At 45.9% G+C, this 14,568-nt stretch overlaps 1 protein-coding gene across 7 annotated transcripts in view; it reads left to right on the top strand.

Moving 5' to 3' along the window:
- sipa1l1 (signal-induced proliferation-associated 1 like 1) overlaps nucleotides 1-14,568 on the top strand; it is a 125,316-nt gene that overhangs the window by 57,902 nt on the left and 52,846 nt on the right. For 5 of the 7 annotated variants that reach the window (XM_079525888.1, XM_079525887.1, XM_079525890.1 and 2 more), the window contains 4 exons: nucleotides 9,872-10,026; nucleotides 10,649-12,166; nucleotides 13,087-13,306; nucleotides 14,135-14,265. In XM_079525888.1, the coding sequence (XP_079382014.1) occupies nucleotides 10,796-12,166; nucleotides 13,087-13,306; nucleotides 14,135-14,265 (1,722 nt within the window). In that variant the 5' untranslated portion in view covers nucleotides 9,872-10,026; nucleotides 10,649-10,795. The remainder of the gene's footprint in view (nucleotides 1-9,871; nucleotides 10,027-10,648; nucleotides 12,167-13,086; nucleotides 13,307-14,134; nucleotides 14,266-14,568) is intronic. The other 2 variants (XM_079525892.1, XM_079525891.1) reach the window with 1 other exon arrangement.

Here is a 14,568-nt window from a genome sequence, read left to right as displayed (position 1 = left end):
CGCCGTTCTCCTCTGACGAAGACAGCAGGCTTAATTGCCTCTGCCCAGTCAGAGCTTTACGCATATACGCGGATAGACTGGCTCCCTTCAGACAAGGAAGCCAACTCTTTGTGTCCTGGGGTGCCAGGACCAAAGGAAAGCCCGTCACGAAGGTCACTATCTCTAACTGGATAGTGGAAGCCATCCGTCTGGCCTACACTAGCCAAGGCGTGGATTCCCCTCAAGCCCTGAGGGCCCACTCCACAAGAGGTGTGGCAGCTTCCTGGGCACTCTACAAGGGTGTCTCCATTCAGGAAGTCTGCACAGCAGCAAGCTGGTCTACACCCTCGACTTTCGCCACATACTATAACCTAGATGTGGCAGCGCCTTCGCTAGCGCACGCGGTCTTGGGGGCCGCTGCTCAGTAAAGCATCAGGGCAGCATAGCGCTGCCTCCTGCTCTCCACAAGGACTAGGTTCTGGACCCAAAAGGGTCCGAGCCCCTCCCAAAAGGTTTACCTGGGACCCACTGGAAGTTCAGGTCACGGGAGTTCATAAAGTCCCATAAACGAAAGGTATTTCGTGAAATGTCTATATAATACAACGTTAAAGGTTACTTTAGTAACCACGGTTGTATATATAAATTGAACGAAATACCTTTCGTGGAACGCCCTTCTGTTCTCTAAAGCAGAAGAAAAGTTCCGAATGAGGGCTGACGTAGCCACGCAGGTATCTATACGGGATAGGCGTGGCTTCCTACGTCACCCTTAGAGCCCAGGACAGCGAAAATTCTAGAATTTTCTGTCCTGGGAGTACATAAAATAATGTTCTGCAGCTAGGTTTTGAAGGAAACCTACCCATAAACGAAAGGTATTTCGTTCAATTTATATATACAACCGTGGTTACTAAAGTAACCTTTAACGTTACTGTAAGTATGAGGTGTTGCTTCGTTTAAGTACCGTGAATTGGATTTGTGTGAGACTGAAACAAAATGCTAAAATGATGTAACATCATCAGGTGCGTGTTTGTCTGAGATGTACGTGCAAACTGTGGGAACGAGTGAGTCATTGTCTACTCTGTCTAGGAACGATCCTGCATGCTTTTAAGCCTTGGGAACCATTAGGCCCCTGCTGGAGCCTTGGCATGCATGTACCTGTCTTGGATTTACTGTGCACTGCACACACACGCACACACAAACACGCACACATACGCACACGCACTCACACTCACGTAAATCGGCTACTTTTGCTTCACACTGCTGTATGATGAAATGGAGCATTTCTTTGGAACAGACAAACGGTAGAAAAATGAAGATACAAGTTACTGCCCGACAGAAACGATGCACGCACACAAACGCATATAGGCACACAGACACAAACTCACTCACCCCTCTGTGTACAGCTGACAGCAGGTGTGTCATATGTAAATGTCCAAGGCTGAGTCACATTGTGGAGATGACATCAGTCTATCTCTGTAGGAACAGGATTATCATGATCTAACTTGATCAAAATTGTCAGTGGGGGATCAGAACAGCAAATATCCTAATGCATGTCACTCTAGTGTAGTCTGTTGTGTTGCCTTTCAATTATTGAAAGGCAAAATGTGACTATACTTTTATTAGAATGACTGTCATTGTGGGTTTTTTTCTTTCTATGAAAGCATGTAATCATAGCAAAATAATGATGTATTGGTTCATTAGAGTTCTACAGTTCTACAGCTTGTATAACAGAAGTTGAAGACAAGACTTCCAATGGTTCTTAGGTATGAAGCCCAAAGTGCCTTGGGCTGTATGACACTTTTGAGGGTCGAAATTGATAGTAGCAGTATTAGTAATTATATCCGTTAGGGATCACCTTGTTACTCAATCTGGCCCGTTCGACCTAGGCTTCTTATTTTATAGTCATCGCGACGTCACTGCCATGACATCGCGTTGCTTCCCGTTGTCGTGGCAACAGAAGTCAAGTTAAAACTCTTAAAGAGTATCTCTCTCATTCAGAGAGAGTACTACAGACACCTATGCCATCATGCATAGCGGGGGTTGCATTTCATTTGTTTTCATCATAGGTGTCTTTCACGCCTCTGAGTGTGACTAGTCTTTGTTTGATGATCTCTGGGAAAACAACTAGCATAAACATCTCATTGCTTATACTGTACATCTTTCTTTGAGATTAACATTAGACAATTAAAAATCCGATCTTTTCTCTCTGATTCCGATCTTTTGAAAATCATGTGATCGGAGCCGATTTCCGATCTCCCGATCCGATCAGGACAACCTTATTTATAAGTTAACGTATGTTTTATAATAGTCAAAATCTGCACAGTAATACAGTATATTGGACCACATAGTGTGCCAGGGACCCCTGGAAAATATGTTGGAGATTTGGTGATCCTGGAAATATTAACCCATTCAGGCCTGACGTCGAAATAAAAAAAACGTTCGCCCTGAAAGAATATATATTCAAAGATTTGTGCCGCATTTTTACGATTTTCCAAAAATAGCAGACCTACAAGTTCATAGCGCGCCACTCGGTGGCGCGCTATGAGCTTGTAGATCTGCTATTTTTCAATAGCTAAAGTATAACATAATGCTTAGTTAAAACACCAAAAGGGGTTCCCGCCCAAAATGGGTTAAAAGCTATAATATGACACAGATGCGTCCTCAGGTCTAAATGGGTTAATAATATTTTCAAATAGCCCAAAAATAAAATGTGTTTTTTATGTGTTTGTCATTTTACTGGGGACCCCCCCCCCACCTTATTGTTGACGAGCCCTGCAACAGACGAGCAACTGTGCCTACATCCCATCTAGCTCGCCAGTACATTAGCCTTTACATTTCCATGCAGGTGAAATAGTTTGGCTGTGATTAGTGGGTGGCACTCAGGCTGTTGCCAGCGTAGTGCCAAAACACAATGGAGGCTGATTAATGAATTCAGTGTGCTGTGCTGCTGTGAGATTTGTCTAGGAATATTAACTAGGTCCAAATTACAGTGTTCTTGACATGAGACGGAGGAAGAGCGCGCACACACACACACACACACACACACACACACACACACACACACACACACACACACACACACACACACACACACACACACACACAGCAAAGCAAATGCATTCAAGAAATGTCTGCCCTTCTTTCTTTCTGAAACACCCTCTCTCTCTCTCTCACCCTCCCTCTCATTGTTCAGGAGCTTGTACAGTGCTCGCCACTGTCATTCAAACAGTCAGCCTGCTCTGTAATTATTAGCTTGTGTGTGACTCACGCTGGTGGTGGGCTCACTGGAGACCAGACCACCTGTTCTTCCGCCTCCAGGCAGCACATTTTCCAAAGGTCCGGGCTCTTCCATTAGCCTTAATGTACACGACTATGACCTTGTACAGAAGCTCCACCACACCGCTCTAGACTGTGTTACATCAACCTATTAAGACCTCGGTGCCTTCTAAAGGAAGGGACTAGTGGAGAAGAGATCCACAAGAACTCAAAGACGAGTCATTTTATGTTTGGTTGCGCTCTGAAAATGGCAGATCTACATGCTCACAACGCGTCGCGCTGACCTGTTGTGAGCTTGTAGATCGGCTATTTTCAGCATGCAAGTGCACAATCAGCCATCACGACGACATCGAAGCCGGCCAAAATACATTTTAGTCAAATAAATCAACTGTACATTTAATCGACTATAATCTATCTAATATTTAGTCGACTAAAACTGAACTAAAACCTAAACATTTCAGGTGTCTAAAATATGACTAGAACTAAAAGGAATTTTATTCCAAAGACTAAGACTAAAACCAAATGGACACTGTAGAGGAGTCCACTGATAGTGTTTCCAGTAGAGCAGGCCAGCAGAATAGGTCCAATAGAGAGGCAGCTCTCAGGGGGTGTAAGCCACATCGATGCTCCCTCCACACTTACCTCAGTAGTCACAGCCAGCCTGAGGCCTCATTTACAGTACACGTTTTCCATGAAAGGTTACAGACTATCTGTCAGGATAATTGGCCACATGTGACTCCAGAGGGTCACTGCCATGCCGCCTTCATTCTTCCTCACTCGCTAACCCTCCACCTTCTCCCTTTACAAATGTCTATTTAGCAGTGGTGGAAGAATCTTTTTTACTTGAGTAACAGTATCAATACCACCATGTAGAAAAGTTCTGTTACAAGTAAAAGTCTGATATTCCAAATTTACTTGAGTACATGGCATCAACAGAATTATGCAGAATGTCCCATTTTGCAAGTTCCCAAATGTATAAACCCCTTTGAAAATAGCAGATCTACAAGCTCACGGCTTGTGAGCTTGTAGATTGGCTATTTTTAAATAGGGCTGAAGTGGTTAGTCTATGTTTTTTGTAATAATCTAAAACTATAAAGTAACTAGTAATTAACTTCAAGTAATTGTAGTGGAGTAAAAGTACAACATTTGCCTCTGAGATGTAGTGGAGTAGAACAAAAAGTATTGAAAATGGGAAATACTCCAGTAAAGTTAAACTACACCCATCTCTCTCTTTCTCCTCTCATTCCCTGACTTTCTCTCCTACCATCATGTCAAACATTTCATGTTCTCTCGCTCTGCTTATATCTACTGTATATACATCTCTCCTGGTGTACTGTACCTGTACTACCACGTCCCTCTCTGTGCAAGTGAGAGAAAGGCCATCGTTCAGTTGGTTGCTGGGATACTAGGGAAAGTGAGCATTTTTGTGTATGTGTGGGTTTTATTTGGTGTGCGTCGCAGCACCTATTTAAATGCACTGAATGTTCAGCATACCGCTAGTTTCTCCCACAAGCTTTCCGCATGTAGGGAAACAACAGAAGTGCCATCTAAATTCCTCCATCGCAGTCGTACATTGTGTAACAGAGCTGACAATGTAGTGGGAGAAGACGATGGGTCCCGTCAAATACATCTACAGGGTGGTGGTGATTCTCAACATGTGTAGAATGGTGTCTGAGCCCCCAAATAGATAATATAACATTAATACAAAAAAGAAGAAGAAATGATATAATAATGATGTAAAATTCATTGTGATACCAATAAATAAGAACTTAAAAATATGCTACGGTGGTTCCATTGATCCGAGCCAGCACACCTCGATTGATTATTAAAGTAATGTGTGCTCTGAAAATGCACACGGCCCACCATCTGACCACTTCATGTCACCTTAGCCACCTTTTAAACTTTAAAAAATAGCAGACATTCAAGCTCTACAAGCTTGTAGATCTGCTATTTTTTTTAAAAAAGGTTCAAATCTTTGAAATGTATGTTCTTTCACGGCGAACGTTTTAACTAAAATCTTTGCTTTTTTCGTGGCCATTTTGAGGCCATGTACATACAATTCTAGGGGTTCTTGACATGAAAAAGTTTGAGAACCACTGATATACTGTAGAAAAATTAAACTGTCAGGATTTAGAAGACATTTAGTAGAATCTGGTCTCAGGTCTTAATGGGTTAATAAGTGGTCAGGTGTGTGTGTCGGTGGTCATGCGTAGGGTCTTAATGGGTTAATAAGTGGTCAGGTGTGTCTGTGTCGGTGGTCATGCGTAGGGTCTTAATGGGTTAATAAGTGGTCAGGTGTGTCTGTGGTCATGCGTAGCGGCTCCAACAGTATCCCTGCTGGGTCCTCTCTTTTGACCTGCCAAATAGTCCAATCATCCTTTCACCCTCTATTAAAGCACACTTAGTGCTGCCCTACAAATGGCTAGGGAGACAGCATGTTTCAACAGCGTGGTTAACATTTTACAGCGTGGTTAACATTTCACTACGCATCATTTTAAACATTCACATAATTCTTTAAGGGACTTCAGAGGCGAGTCTGAAATGTCAATACGCTAGATACTGTTTACATACCGTGGAACCAATCGCTATATCCTATACCAGCAAGGCAGCTGATGGTGATAAATTAATCATTTGGTTTACAAGACCCTGAATATTCCCACAGTGATTTTCTTTTAAATTCCTGTGAATAGCAAGCTGTGCAGTTGGATGCCAGCCTTCTTTTAACCAAGCACAGATGTCGCCACACTATATAAATCTGTTGATTTGTAGAGGCGCTCGTTGCCTCTATTCTCTAGAGTGTGTTTTATGCCTTTGTCTGGGACTAGGACCATAACCTTATACTATACGCCAGGGGTTCTCAACGGGACCCCCGGGAATGCTTTGGCCATGTCCCGCGATGACAAGAAGCCTCTTGTGATCTACATCAATCAGCCAATCACGTTCACATTGGACCGACTCTGCCCTGTCTGTATAATGTGGTATAAATCTCTGAATGTTAAGCAAATGCGTCAGCTACTCTTGCTCTGGGCCTATTATCAGCAGAACAGGATGTGAGACGCTGTGAGGATGAGATTGAGAATCCTCCACATTTCAATCATGGTGTTGGCGCCTGTTGATTTAAGGGTTTCTGGCTACAACTGCCCTCAGCAGTTCAGCACAGGCAGCCATTCACAGTCAGCCAGTCACGCTCTAGGGCCATGACTTGGTAAATGGCCTGTGACAGTAGCCTCGGTCCCAGGCTTATTTTTCTGCGAAAAGAAGAGCCTGGTCACAACGTAAGGCAAAGAAGCTATCGGCGAAGCCATCAGATGTATTTCCCCCGGATACGATATTTTCTCGACCAATCGCAACACTTGTTTCATTCGCGGAGAATGTAAACTGATTTGTAAAGCATCAACGTCATTTCCTTGGGAGATACTTCCGCTAAAATCCCGCAACTTCCGATGATAGTCTTTTCAGCGTAGGTCTTGCCCAGGGTGCTGTGACAGTGGATGGTGGAGAAGCCTGCTTCAATAACGGAGGAATCACAGGCTGAGAGGCAATGCACGTCAATGCCTTAATTATTTTAATAGTTCATATAGCAGATGATGTGCAGTCATATCTTGCTGTTTGTTTGTTTGCAGAGTTGGAGAAATGAGATTAAACCATTGTAGTGTTTAGTGTGTCCAATCCTCATACTATAACTTTATTTCAGCATAACTTTAAATCAACTAAATGTAATTTCATTCAGAACACAGCACATTTAACAAAGCACAGCGTGGTTCTCTAGATTTCGTTTATGCACGATATGTTAATTATTCTTCTGCCACTAGCCGTTGGCATAAATGAAGTTAGCCTATGCCACCATCCACGTTCACTTAAGAGAAGGAGTTTGCCCTCCCCCGCGCCCAATACACACACTTTAGTATTATTAGCACAAGCACACACTGTACCTCTCGCCAGGAACGCTTGCATGTCGGGAGCGACGCAGTACAAAGTCACAAATTACATCCGAACTTTGGATGGCTGAAGATCCACCATGGACAGCTCTGCTGGATTCCGACTTATGGAGGTTTGAAAATCCTGCTTGTAACAGAGTTAAACGGAGATCAGATTTAACCTCCCATAGCTGGTGGTGACGGAGGCGTTGCATAGCAACCAGATCAATGTTAAAAGCTGCCGTGGGGCTCAACCATTATATACACGAAGTATACCTTGCTACGTTGTGGTCCGTATATATACGGACCTAGCAAATAACGTCCCCTAGCGGTGGGGTCGGACTTGACAGAAAAATTATGAATTCATAAAAATTGTAGCAAACCAACTTGTACTCAGGCCTGCCTCGTATGCCTCATTATGTGGCATTTCCAGATAATCGCTACAGCCTGGGGGGTTTGAAATGTATTTGGTGCCCAGTGCCCACCAACGTGTTTCCTGGTTCTGCAAACCGTAGGTCTGTAACATCTTACTTAAATGAAAATAGCTGAGGACCATTATTCTACAACATAATTCGGTCATGCCAGCTTTGTTGTGTAAATGTTTTCTATCAGGGAGACAGTTAAAACGCTTAGGAAGCTTAAATTAGTTGCCTCTGGCACAGAAGGCAACTCCTTCAGGGGTAGCTGATCTGTATTCACTCCAACCCGGTATGATAATGCCCCTCCTTATTTCAAACATGCACCTTCAATATCCAGTTAATATCCACTCAAGACATTTTTAGTGTCTGGGGAAATATCATTGGTTTGGCCCAGCCGCCCAAGTTACTGCTTGATGATTCCCTGAAAAAAATATTATTACACAGCATGAAGCACCATTTAATTATTGATTAACCTCCCTAAAAGCTTGCCAGTGGGCCTTTTTGAGTGGTGTAAACCACTCCTACAACTGGCTTTTGTGTGCAGAAAGAAATGAGCATGGTTGCTATGTTCAAAATAATTTCTGACGTAATTAAATCACACCCGGGTGAACTGGATGACCGTAGCAACCATGGTCATTTTCTCTGCACAAAAAAAGCCAGTTGTGAAATCACATCCAGGTGTGATTTCATTACGTCAGATCAGAGCTGATCAGGCTATATAATACCTTACCTTATATAATACCTCACATCGGACAAAAACTCCAGCTGAATCAACTTCATGGTCACAAATCATCACATCAGAAGACGAGTCTACCTAGCCAAAGATCTTTAACGTCAGACATTACGTCAGACCACAGCTGATCATGCTATATAAAACCTTACACCACTCAGTTCACACGGGTGTGATTTTTTTTTTTACTCATACTATGCAATATGAGTTTATCGGCAAGATAAATGTCTGTCTGTCTGTCAGTCAGTCAACACCTTAGGGCGATGTATAAATCAGGCTGTACTAGCATAAGTGAGGCTAGGGGAGACCAGATTTCTCAACTTTTGAGTTTGTGCTTTTTGTTACTCTACAAACTCATCAGAGAGTCTAGCCAAACAGATGCTCTAGTGTAGAAACAAACTGCCACTCACAGAGGCAGCTGGGGTTAGCTCTTCATCAGTATGAGCCGATGGAGGCTGACATACTAGAATTTTTTTTTGCACAGATGGCACAGTAAATGAATGAACTCGCAGTAACAAAGTGAGCGACACTTCATTAGTGTGAATTGAGTGAACGTTACGACTTTCAATGGCTGCAAAGAGCCCCTTGGCATGCTGTCACATTGTTATTGATTTGAACAACCAAGTGTCCAGGTTGATGTCTGAGCCACATTCCATGAAAGGTCCTTTGTGTAAAGGCGTTTTTGAATCTGTCCATTTATTATCCAGTTGTCATTAAACATGTGCAACTATAATGCTTGTACAAGGATACTTATTACATAAGAATAGTCATTGTCGATGGGAAAACTGGATGGTGCAGAGTTTGAAATTATGGCTTTCCAGTTAAGAAAAAAGAACGCCTTTTCTGTTTCTCTCTCGAACCACTGGGCATCCAAGATGTACTGCATGTAACATGGATTGTATATATGTTTTGGTGTATTTTAACCTATTGTTCGTGAGTGTATGGCCCCTTAACTGATGTAATATTTGTATTCTTGTTCTGGAGTGGATCTTCACATACAGCCTATCCTAACTGATTGAGTGACGACACCCAGTTGATTTTTCAAGGCCATACCCATGTAACTTGAGAAAGCCCAGATGGGTGAAACATTGTTTAGGTTGAAATAAAGAGGACGGGGAGCAGAATTATATTGTGTGCGGACATTTCATTTTTCCTTCATCCAAGAACCTCATTAATCCATTAATAACGGGAAAGCATCCTTGTCATGTTTGATTTTTGTGTTATTGGCTCTTCAAAAATAGCAGATCTACAAGCTCACAGCGTGTGACTTCATGCCGTGCCGTCTTGAAAGTGAGAACTACTGATTTAGAGTAGACGGCATTTGTAGAATGCATGCTGTGTTCTCTGTTTCCCTGCTACTCCCCTGGTGGTAGCACTCCCCTATCGTCATCTGAACTCACATTTGTAGGTCAGCTTTGATGCTTTGCAACTTGTAAGTTGTAACAGCCTCTCACTTCCTCTCTGTTGTTCCCTCATCTTTTGTTGTTTCCTCTTTCTCCCTTGTCGATACCCCCCCCCCCCCCCCCCCCCCCCCCCCTTCTTCTAATCTACAGGATTTCAGATGGTCTATCTCAAGTTGGTTCCATCTCAAGTTGGTTCCAGTCCGGTTCTATATGGCCAGAATGCAGTTCATCCTGTAGAAACTGTGGCTCACAGCACACCTCCGCCATTTCCTTCCTTCTTCCTATCAACCTCCAGCTCTGTGAAGGTGATCACTTTGCTGCAGTCTCCATAATGATTGGCCTATCACCTTATAGGGATATGCTAGCCTTATTACCAACCACAATGCTGGTGCCAAGCTTGCATTTGACATTAACACAATGAGCAGGGGTGCAGCCAAAGGTCAATGCAAATATATGCTCATGCCGATTGCTGATCGTTGCTGTTTTTGGTGCATTTGCATATTATTTGTGAGTTTGCATATATTTAGCCATAGTACACACTATAAACCATTCAGGGCGATACCCAAAAAGGAGATTAGACATTTGCCCGGGACCCAAACTAGCGAAAATAGCAGATCTACAAGTGCATAACGCACGTTGCGAGCTATTTTCACTACTTATTACTTATTCTACTCTATTTATGAACTTCACCCCCTAATGATTGTTTGGTGGATGCTTCAATATAGCAATTCGTAACGTTATCTGGAAAAAAAAGCTATTAATATGTAGGGCACAAAATACAGGACACTCACAGGTGGAATGTATACCAGTGTTGGCATTACAGGTAAATCGAATCGAAGTGTTTAATTGACAAAGCATTCTGTGCAGTGCTTTTATGAAGGCCGCTTAGTATGAGCTTTGCTTCTTCTTGCTTCTTCTCTCCTCCAGCACCCCATGAACTGGTGAGGTTCCTCTCGGTGAACATAATGCTGCAGACCTTCATCTGAGTCCCCTTCGCTTCCTCCCTCATCCCACACCCCCCTACCTGGCCTTCCCCCTCTCCCGGCTGTCCTCTTCCCCCCCAGCTCCTCTGCCATGACCAGCTTGAAGCGCTCCCAGACGGAGCGCTCGGTCGGGGGCTCCGTGCCCGCCACCGACGAGTTCTACACCCGCCGCCTGCGGCTGCCCAACGGCGGGGCGCCGCCGCCCCGCAGCGAGAGCGCCCACATCTCCTCGTCCGCCGTCGGCACCAACCCAGGAGTGCCCAAGATGGGGGTGCGAGCCCGCGTGGCTGACTGGCCGCCCAGGAAAGACGGGGGAGGCGGAGCAATTTGGCACATCACAGTGGAAACAGACTCTCCCAGCTCCACCAACACCGGCTCTTCGGGGTCAGGAAGTGGAGAGCGAGAGAGAGATCGGGTTGGAGGAGGAGGTGGAGGAGGAGGAGGAGGAGGTGGAGGAGGAGGAGGCGGGGTTTCAGCTGTCGCGGCCCACAGCAACCTGTCGGCCAAGCTGGGTCACCTGATCAGCCCCCAGGACTCCTCCATGCTGCGGAACATCCACAACACCCTGAAGAACAAGATGCACAGCAAAAGCAAAGACAACCGCTTCCTGTCGCCCGACGGCTACCTGGGCTCGCCGCGCAAAGGCATGCGGCGCATCCGCCAGCGCAGCAACAGCGACATCACCATCAGCGAGCTGGACGGCGACGGCAGCGAGGGCTGGTCCTTCTCCGGGTGGACACCCATGCACCGCGAGTACGGCAGCACGTCGTCCATCGACAAGCACGGCGTGTCCGGGGAGAGCTTCTTCGACATGCTGAAGGGCTACCAGTCCACCGACGACCAGCGCAGCCCCGCACCAGAGAGGCTTGGCGAGCTGCTTACCGTCGCCCCCATCAAACAGCCCGCCCTGGACCTGCCCGACGGGCCGGCCAGAGGCAGCCCCGCCAGCCGGCTGAAGGAACGGGAGAAGCACCTGAAGAGGAGGTCCAAGTCGGAGACGGGCGGAGAGTCGATATTCCGTAAGCTTCGCAACGTCAAGGCCGAGGGCGATTCGTCCCGAGCCGGCTCGGACGTGGAGGACGGGGGCAAGGGAGACGACCTCAGCCCGCCTCCCAAGCCCTGGGTCTGCCAGAAAGGCTTCGCCCACTTCGACGTTCAGTCTCTGCTGTTCGACCTCAACGAGGTCATCCACGGCAGGCAGTCCGGAGCCAAGCGCAAGAACACCACCACCGGGGCGTCTGCCGCTGCCGCCGCCGCCTCCTCCAAACAGATGGGAGTGTGCGGCTCGCCCTGTGGCTCGCAGGAGGAGCTCAGCAACAAGGAGGGTGCGGGTGGAGGACATGGCACCAGTCCTGCCTTGGATCCCGGGGACGACAAGAGCAACGACCTGGTGCTCAGCTGCCCCTGCTTCAGGAACGAGATCGGAGGAGAGGGTGAAAGGAGCATCTGTCCCTCCAAACAGGTAGACTGATCTGTATGTTGTTGGTGTTTTTGTTGTTGTTTTTTGCTATTCCACATTAATCAACATGCTCACTCACAAGCTGCTAGTTTGTCAATGCAGGGATGATGCCATTCCGATTTTCCCGGCTTTGTTCACACACTTTTCACATAGTAACTTGACTACTGATAACTAAAAATCACAGACAGCACGACGGCCATGTACTAAATATATATATATTTTTTGCCCCTATTTTTGCTTATTCATCGTTTTGCTTTAACAACTTGAAGCCTAACACACCTATCCTGGGGCAAACAATCGGCAAAAATAGCAGATCTACAAGCTTGCAGTAAATAGAAAAGCGCTCAATAAATCACATTATTAATATTGAATTGCGATGGGTTGAAATTGTCACATGTTCCCTGTGTGACGGGCCTGGTCTCTGGTCTCACATGTTCCCTGTGTGACTGGGCCTGGTCTCTGGTCTCACATGTTCCCTGTGTGACGGGTCTGGTCTCTGGTCTCACATGTTCCCTGTGTGACTGGGCCTGGTCTCTGGTCTCACATGTTCCCTGTGTGACGGGTCTGGTCTCTGGTCTCACATGTTCCCTGTGTTAACTGGGCCTGGTCTCTGGTCTCACATGTTCCCTGTGTTAACTGGGCCTGGTCTCTGGTCTCACATGTTCCCTGTGTTAACTGGGCCTGGTCTCTGGTCTCACATGTTCCCTGTGTGACGGGTCTGGTCTCTGGTCTCACATGTTCCCTGTGTGACGGGTCTGGTCTCTGGTCTCACATGTTCCCTGTGTGACGGGTCTGGTCTCTGGTCTCACATGTTCCTGTGTGACGGGTCTGGTCTCTGGTCTCACATGTTCCCTGTGTGACGGGTCTGGTCTCTGGTCTCACATGTTCCCTGTGTTAACTGGGCCTGGTCTCTGGTCTCCCAGCAGGGCAGCATCGGCAGCGGGGGTAGCTCCAGCAGCAACTCGGGCAGTACAGAAGAAGGGCCACAGGAGGCCACCCTCAGCACCCACTTCACCAACGCTGGCGTGGCTGTGCTGGAGGCTCCCAAGGACGGGCCGGGCCAGCACGGCGACAGGACCAAGCGATACATCGAGCATGTGGACCTCGGCGCCTATTACTACCGCAAGTTCTTCTATCTGAGAGGTGAGAGCTCTGCTGTGAACCGACCACTCATACATTCAGTTTCGGGGACTTTATATGGCTGTGGCTCGATCTATACCAGGGGTTCTCAAACTGTTTAATATCAAGGATTACCCGGTCCTTGAAACCGAGAGCAGACCTGTATGGGTCCATTTAGAATCACCTCAAGGAACGTTGAGGGTCCCTGGGCCTCACTTTGAGAACCACTGCTCTATAGGATGCAGAGCCATTTTGTCTTTTCTCACCCTCTGTCACTTTCTTTTTGAAAAGTGACACAAAAACTGTGTGTATGCCTGCCAGCTGCAGGTCATCCACCTCCTGATTGACACACACACACACACACTCTCACACACACACACACACACACACACACACACACACACACACACACACACACACACACACACACAATTCAATTCAAAGGGCTTTATTGGCATGAGAAAACATACGTTTACATTGCCAAAGCACAATACAACAATACATCAATACAATCAAAACAAAAAAAATGTACATTTGAACGTCAGAATCTTCAATAGATCAATTTCTATATTGTACCAAGATCACTGGATGCAGGTATAGTGCAGGAATATACACAATGATTAGTCTTTAGGGTGGTTGTGTTCCGTTTGATATCCTTCTCCTATCACAGCAACTCACAAATCTTGCTGCTGTGTTTGCACATTGTTGTACTTCGCCCAGCAGATATGGGAGTTCTTTTACACAGAGAGTAACAATAAAAGTATAGTTGCACCACTCAGTTCAGACGGGTCAGATGCATTCCTCGTTTTCTTACCCCCACCACCATTCATCTCTCATTGCGTCCGCTTCCAGAACACTGGAACTACCTGGGGGTGGATGAGACCTTGGGGCCGGTAGCGGTGAGTCTGCGGAGGGAGAAAGTGGATGAGCACAAAGAGCACGGCCAACAGTACAACTACAGGGTCATCTTCAGGACCAGCGAGGTACAACACCACCACATTACACTGTTATGTCCTTGTGTGTGTGTAGGGGTGCAACACATTTATAGCAATCCCAATTTTTGGCATGTCGTCATAAAATAATGTGTTCTTGTTATGAGCTTCTAGTACTATTTTTTGCAGAATGACATTGTGCAAGGAAGTATAAAACAGGGCTTTAGTGGTTAATCGATTACAAAAATAAAGATTCGAAAAAGTAATTGCTAGGATAATCGCCACAAAATGATACTATTGTTGCAGCCGTACTTAATAGCCACATGCTACAAGCTCTTTTTTCCCCCGGAACGT

The sequence above is a fragment of the Electrona antarctica genome, assembly GCF_951216825.1.
Source record: "Electrona antarctica genome assembly, chromosome: 17".
In the NCBI taxonomy this organism is placed as follows: domain Eukaryota; kingdom Metazoa; phylum Chordata; class Actinopteri; order Myctophiformes; family Myctophidae; genus Electrona; species Electrona antarctica.
This window is presented reverse-complemented; position numbering and strand designations above follow the sequence as displayed.